This window comes from Lipotes vexillifer, unplaced genomic scaffold (assembly GCF_000442215.2).
Source record: "Lipotes vexillifer unplaced genomic scaffold, Lipotes_vexillifer_v1.1 scaffold230, whole genome shotgun sequence".
Taxonomy (NCBI): domain Eukaryota; kingdom Metazoa; phylum Chordata; class Mammalia; order Artiodactyla; family Lipotidae; genus Lipotes; species Lipotes vexillifer.
In genome coordinates, this window is record NW_006775143.1 from 52,531 (window position 1) to 60,142 (window position 7,612).

The 7,612-nt window shown below is 49.7% G+C and overlaps 1 protein-coding gene across 1 annotated transcript in view; it reads left to right on the forward strand.

Moving 5' to 3' along the window:
* BRINP1 (BMP/retinoic acid inducible neural specific 1) overlaps positions 1–6,743 on the forward strand; it is a gene marked incomplete at its 5' end in the record, with an annotated part of 57,900 nt that extends 51,157 nt beyond the window's left edge. The window contains one exon of the mRNA XM_007449799.1: positions 5,166–6,743. Coding sequence (XP_007449861.1) covers positions 5,166–6,306 — 1,141 coding nt within the window. The remainder of the gene's footprint in view (positions 1–5,165) is intronic.
* Positions 6,744–7,612: the final 869 nt, after the last annotated feature.

Genomic DNA, 7,612 nt, shown 5'->3' on the forward strand with positions numbered 1-7,612 from the left:
AGCAGGAAGTTTGCCTGAATTAGGAATCCCAGCCTGGGCTTCCCACCAGGTGGTTCCGAAAGGGAGGCGTGCCCTGTTGAAAGCCCTGATGGGAAGCCCTGGGTGGCATAGCCTCTGTCCTCCAAATGATGAGCGACTCCAGCTGTGTCACCAGGAGGCCTGTCAGGTCGCCAGAAAATCCTGGCTGAGGCAAAGACAGAGCCTGCAGGGGAGCAGCAGAGGTGTCCCCATGGCCCGGAGCCTAGCTTCTCCTCCAGCCTGGGTTTGAGAGTGTAGGAAAAGTACAGCGGGGAATGGAGGGAAAACGGGCTTTGGATCCAGAGATCCTGAGCTCTGATCTTCTACGTCCATGCTGTGTGACCTTGGGAAAGTCACAGTCCCTCTCTGGTCTCTCATGCCCTCTCCTCCTCTCAAAGGAGTCCTATCTCATGAGGCTGATGTAAGGATAAAGGCTGACTGCCACGATATAGAAAGCACTCAAGAAACGTTGATCCTCCACCTAAGCAACTAAATCTCAATGTTCAGGTCTAAACGTGAGGGAGATGGGCTGGATATTTCCAAGGCTTCTTCTTGAAGGTTTTCTGCTTCTGTGGTCCAAGCAGCTTCATGTATAACCTCTGTGGGAGCCTACTTACCAGGCCCCAGGGTTTTCCAGCTTTAGGAATAAAAATGCAGCTTCCTGCCCTCCCCTCATCCCTGCTCCCCCCGCCCCTCCCATCATAATGAACTGAAATCCCATCCAGCAGAAAGATGCTGATTTGGATGTATTGGAGTTCAGCTTTGGCTGCAAAGAGAAGATGCCTTGGATCCCCAGGGACAGAGGAAAGCATCTTAAATCTCGGTCCTCACTGCCACACACTGAATGCCTTGCAGTGGGTCTGTGTCAGCCCTTTGTGAAAACTGCCCCCACCCCATCTCACTGGAGCTGGCCTATTAAGCCGCTCCTCTGTTGCCAGAGTTGAGGTGGGCTGTCACCAGCTAGCCTGGGAAATGGTACTTATAGATCGCGTTCCCTCTTAGCCCTGGTCCCCAGCCTCTCCCTGAGCGCTTGTCGGTGAGCTCCAACTATCTGTGAATGGAGGACAGGGATCCCGGCAGGTCCAGGGGAAGCAAGGAATGTGATAATAGGCCCTTCACACATTCAGAGTTTCAGTATTTTTCCATTATTTCAATATACTTTTCTTGTGGCCTGCTTCCTTCTTCTTGCTGGCTTTGTCGTTATAATTTTCCGTTCTGGTACGTCGGAAAGTGCACTGGTGCTGCAGTTAGAGAACTTGGTATTTGAACGTGGACTGACTCTGTGATGTCAGACAAGTTATCCCACTTCTCAAGGCCTCACTCTCTTCACCTGTGCTGTGGACGGTTATCCGTGCTGCTCTGGGAGAGCTCTGGCACAACGCCTGGTATACAGTGAGCGCTCGGTGGTTGTGAGCCATTGATTCCCTTGGCTGGTTTAAGGTGCTGCATGCCTTCCAGCATGGCAGGGTTTCTGAATATCAGCAGTTACTACCCACTGGCTGGAGATGGAGAAGGTGTAGGAGATTGCTCTGACTGAGGTGGCCTCCTCATTATCAGAAGTTGCTTGTGCTAAGGACAAGCATGCAAAAAACTGGGATGAGCTTGTTTTTTCTGGTTTTGCTCTCTTCAAAATGAAGGACTGAAATCTAAGGAACGTTCACTGACCTTGGGAATCGGGGCTCACCAATAACATTGCTCTCCGTCTGACCCCCACCCCCCTTTCAGAAAAGGATGGTTTGCCTTCCCATGGCCTATCCGGGGTCCACGTTCCCTGATTCTGGGAGTTACGACGCATGAAGGCTTGGCTGAGTGTCTTCGTTTCCATCCTGCCCACACTAATTTCATCCCGTCACCTTTCCCCTCTCCAGCCCTCCTCGTCCACAGCCCCCGTCTGCTCACCTGGGTCGGGCTCCCTGTTTCCCCCTCCACCTCCATCACTGAGGCCGTTCCTTCTCTCCTCACGCTTCCCCAGTCCCCACCTCTCTCCTCCATTCTCTCTTTCTTCTCTGCCTGGGCCTCGCGCTCCCAGCCCCCCTCCCCGTGCCCCGCCTCTTCTCAGTCCTCTCGCAGTATCATTAATGCCTTCTTTGATACAGCCCACAACCTCACGATTATTCTGAGGTCAGGAGATGCAGGTGCCAGGCAGCTCTCTGCTGCGCCTCAGAGGGCCTCTGTCCCCAGTCCCTCCTGCTCGACAGGGCTGGAATCCTAATTGGCCACTCGCCCCTTTGCTTGTGGCAGCCTCACCAGGAACTTTCATCTTCCTCTTTCCTTCACTGAGAATGCTGAGAGCTCAGCCACAATGAGGCATTGATTCAAGGAGTGGGGGGATGCGGTCCTGACAAAGGGTCCCAATGATGAGACACGAGAAAGGGGGCGCTCTACGGGAGGAACTTTCATCTTCCCCTTTCCCTCACTGAGAATGCTGAGAGCTCAGCCACAATGAGGCATTGATTCAAGGAGTGGGGGGATGCGGTCCTGACAAAGGGTCCCAATGATGAGACACGAGAAAGGGGGCGCTCTACGGGGTTATAGAATGCCTTGCAGATGGGAACAGAGGAGCTCTAAATGGGGTACTGTCCTGTCACTTGGAGAGGGAGTGACGGGGCAAGTGTGGGCCATTTGAAAGGGGCATTTTGAAATGACGCTCTCGTCAGATGGAACCACACGCAATCAGAGACGTGCGGCGTGCCCCTGCGGCTCACAAAAATATCAGATGACTCATAGGCGATATTCAGTCAGTGTTCTGGTTGGGGAGCTGGGAGCCGCACGGCTCATTATCATTCCAGCTTCGTCTCCTGAAGGCTGGGCCCGCTGCTGTTCTCCAGGCTGTAATGGGATTGGTCCCACGAAGCAGAGACCGGGGAGGCCTGGAGCTGTGCGGGTGCAGAAAGGTATTGAAAACTAATTCAGCAGTTCGGGAGAGAGAAGAGGAGTTTGTTTGTTTGTTTTTTAAGTGAAAAATAAGAAAACTATGAATTTTTGTCTGTCCATTCATTCAGCAAACATTTATTTAGAGCCAGGCTCTGGGCTAGATGCTCAGGGAAGGAGGGGTCCCCTCTCTCCAGCCTTAGAGCCTGGAGGGGAAACTGACCCAAAAAACCAGGGGTTTCAATACAGTGTTTTGAATGTCATGAGGGAGGTTTCATTGCCAAAGCCAGGATCGTTCTGTAGAGTTAAAAGGCAGAGCTGTTTCAAAGAGCGCTTTAATTTTTCCTCCATTTTCTCTCAGCTGATAAACACCTCCTTTAAAGCACAGCATCCTGGGAAGCCGTTTCAACAGTATCCATTTTCAAATGTCTCCACTAACCAAATGGTTTCCCTCCAACCCCAGAGGGATGGTGAAATCCCTGAGAGTGTGTCTCAGTACCTTCAAAGGAAGAGCTTATTCTCTGGATGAGAGTACTTCTTATTACCTTTTTAATAGTTGGTCTGTGCCAGGCTCTGTGCTCAGTGCTTTAAATACACCGTCTCATTCAATCCTCTCCCTCACTGCCTAAGATGGGCTTTATTATTCTCTTTTTAGATATGGATACTGAGGTTCAAAGACACAAAGTATCTTGTTCCTGGTTACAGAACTGAGCCTCCCACTCGGTTCTGCTTGGGCCAGTGCACATGCTTTTCAATATCAGGCTGTACTGCCTACCTCATGGTTCTTGGGCTTGGTGATTGTGGCTTGGCAGTGGAAATGACAGAATAGGTAGATCGCTAGCACTTCCTACCAGACGCAGTACAATGCAAAAGGGCTTCCATTTCCAGTTTTCAAAAATGCGGACCAGGAACCACTGCCGCCACGGTCATCATCATCGTCAACATCACCACAGCACGTGAGAGCCTTAAGAAAGGCTTCCTTGACTCTTGTTTGAAGAGCTACGAGCCAGGAGATTTCACCTCTGAGCTTCTCTTGCCATGTCTAGAAAGTGGAGCTGCGAGTCCCTTGGCAGGAATAACAAGAACTAACTTTTATGGAGTCCCTAACACCTACCAAGTTAGGGACAAAGACTTCACAAAAAAATTCATGTCATCCTCACCACAGCCCGGTGTGGGGGGAATGATTAGGAAGGTGAAAGAAACTGCCAGCATTCCCTTGGCTCAGGAGTGGAGGTGCCAGGATTTGAAACAATCTCGGACTGACCTCAAGTCCCAAGCTATTTTGGGGATGTGGTTGTGAAGCTCAAGTGAGGAAATGGGAGTGAATGTACCCTGTGCAGGGTAAAAAGTGCTAGACACATGTAAGGGATTATTCGTAGCATGGAAGAGGGGACTTGCGCAGAAATGAGGAAAGATGAGAGGCCACTGAGCTGACTGTCTTACATCTTTTTACCTGTTCTTCTGTTGCTTCTTATCTGATCTAGTATGTACCTTCACTGGAATGTTTCAGAGGCCGGAATCTGGGGACAGGCTTGGGTTTGTTTATAAACGTGTTGAGGGGCTGTGGAGAGGGGGGGACTAGAGGTACATGTTGTGACGGAAATTTCACTGACCTGAGCGTTTGGAGCTCTGGAAAACATGGGGGAAATAACATCTTTCTTACCTGTTCTGAAAAGCCACTAGGAGGATCACATAAGATCATAAATATGGAAGCACTTCCTGATCTCCAGAGTAATATAAAATATAATTTGTTTTTGTTGAAGTTTTTGGATATTATATAACGTCATGGGAGGAATCTGTGAAGAGGGTTGAAACACCTGGTGCAGGTTAAAAGAAGTAACCCCTAAATTCGTCTTATTGCCGATCTTTTACAATCTGTTGTCATCCGGCAGGGGTTTTTGAGTTCATACGCTTTAATTTTCTGAATCAAACGTCCGCGGGACGAATGAATAATACAATTATAGAGCTGCAAGGGCTTCAAAGAACATTCACTCCAACCCCTTCCCTTTACAGATGAGGACATTGAACATTAGAAGGGTAGAGTACAAGGTCGAGTAGCTGCTCTGTGGCATTACCAGGAACTACAGTGTAGTTCTTGAAGTACTATCACAGGTGCCCTTCCTACGATAACTGTTCTACCCAGTCCTTTCATTCTTTGGGCAGCTCCACTTTGCATTAGCAGTTGGATAAGCATAACCCCACTTTGCATTAATAGCTGGAAAACCGCAAGCCCACCCATGATGGTTAACATTCTCCATCTCACCTCTACCCCTCAGGACAATTCAGCAGTGGCTTGCAAGGGTCCAGTCGCTTCTCTACTGCAATGAGAACGGGTTTTGGGGCACCTTCCTGGAGAGCCAGAGGAGCTGCGTGTGCCACGGCAGCACCACGCTGTGCCAGCGCCCCATCCCCTGCATCATCGGAGGGAACAACAGCTGTGCCATGTGCAGCCTGGCCAACATCTCGCTCTGCGGCTCCTGCAACAAGGGCTACAAGCTATATCGAGGCCGCTGCGAACCACAGAACGTGGACTCGGAGCGGAGCGAGCAGTTCATCAGCTTCGAGACCGACCTGGACTTCCAGGACCTGGAGCTAAAGTACCTGTTGCAGAAGATGGACTCGCGCCTCTACGTCCACACCACCTTCATCAGCAACGAGATCCGTCTCGACACCTTCTTTGACCCCCGGTGGCGCAAGCGCATGTCCCTCACTCTCAAGAGCAACAAGAACCGCATGGACTTCATCCACATGGTGATCGGCATGTCCATGCGCATCTGCCAGATGCGCAACAGCAGCCTGGACCCCATGTTCTTCGTCTATGTCAACCCCTTCAGCGGGAGCCACTCAGAGGGCTGGAACATGCCCTTCGGGGAGTTCGGCTACCCGCGCTGGGAGAAGATCCGTCTCCAGAACAGCCAGTGCTACAACTGGACTCTCCTGCTGGGCAATCGGTGGAAAACGTTTTTTGAGACGGTCCACATCTACCTACGTAGTCGGACTCGGCTACCTACCCTCCTGCGGAATGAGACCGGCCAGGGCCCTGTGGACCTGTCCGATCCCTCCAAGAGGCAGTTCTACATCAAGATCTCGGATGTGCAGGTGTTCGGGTACAGCCTGAGGTTCAACGCCGACCTCCTTCGCAGCGCCGTGCAGCAGGTCAACCAGTCCTACACGCAGGGCGGCCAGTTCTACTCCTCTTCGTCGGTGATGCTCCTCTTGTTAGATATTCGGGACCGAATCAATCGCCTGGCCCCGCCTGTGGCCCCGGGGAAGCCGCAGCTGGACTTGTTCTCGTGTATGCTGAAACACCGCCTGAAACTGACCAGCAGCGAGATCATCAGGGTGAACCACGCGCTGGACCTCTACAACACCGAGATCCTCAAACAGTCGGACCAGATGACAGCCAAGCTCTGTTAACCTGTACTCTTTGCCACGGACGTTCCCTTTTGTTGTACAAACAGAACAGAGCCAAGCAAAGCAGAACAAACGCAAATTTGTAAAATGTAATTAATATTCAAAGGGAAGGAGGAAAAAATCTTCATTCGTTGGAAACGAAAACACTCTAGCAACTGTATAAAACCGTTGGGCATGTTTGTTATTTCTATACTCTGTCGTGAGGAAGGGTCTCAGCCTTGGGAGGAGCTTGGAGGGAGTTGCTTCTTAGGCCTCAGGTGCTGTATTGAGGGGGGAGATGAGAGAGAGCATATGCAATGAATGGTAAAGATCTCTGCTGTGCAGGTGCTAAGATTAAACACTAAAAAGAAAGCTATATGTAATGTACAACCGACACTGCCATTTTTCCTTGTGGGAGGAAATGGACATAGATAAAGAAGATATTTCTTCGGTTATGATTTCTTTCCTCTTTATCCTTAATTCCTTGTGGTTCTTTTGATTCATTTGCACACAGGGGTGGGGATGCAATGACAATTCTGCCTCACCCAGATAGCTTCTTTCACGCTGAATAAATTGAAGCTGGACAATAGATGGGATTGGGGGGGAGAGGCATTCACATAGTCACAGCGTGTTCAAAACAGTAAGGAACCTTGGATATCAGCTTAGTGACCTCCTTGATTCCGTTTGGGAAATAGCCTCAGAGAGAAATGGCATGCCCTTGGCTACACGTGGTTACTGCATAGCTGAGTAGCGATTTGAGCCCTGCTTTCTGACTCCTTCCGAATCATGCTGGCCACTTTTGTTGTTTACTCCAACTAAACTGCCAAGGGATGAATGTTTTTCAGCCTCAGGTTGTTTTGATAGTTCTTTTTCTTTTAATCAAGAAACCCCTTTTACCTACCGTCTCCAAAAGGAAATGGTGTCAGATTTCCTAGAAATGCTTTGCATATTAAACTTTTGTTTGATGAAAAATCAATAACCAAAGTAAAATAGGGTAGGTTTTAATATTGCATTGGTCTGCCAGGCTGACTTCCCCAAGTGGGTATCTAAAAAAAGGTCCTTGAACTCAATACACACACATACGCACAGACACACAAATACACTAACACTGCCACTTCTTGGGCATCGCTGAAAACTGAGAAGCCTTGTCTGGGACTTGGGGTTTAAACTGAAAGGTGAGATGCAAGAAAGAAAACTCATTTCAAAGCACTTCTGTAGAGGACTTGGGCAAATACCATTTCTTACCAGTTCTCTCTGCATTTATCGTTTTGCTAGGGCGGTACTAGCTAGAGGTGCTTCGAATCTTCATTTCCAAACTGGCAGAGAAACA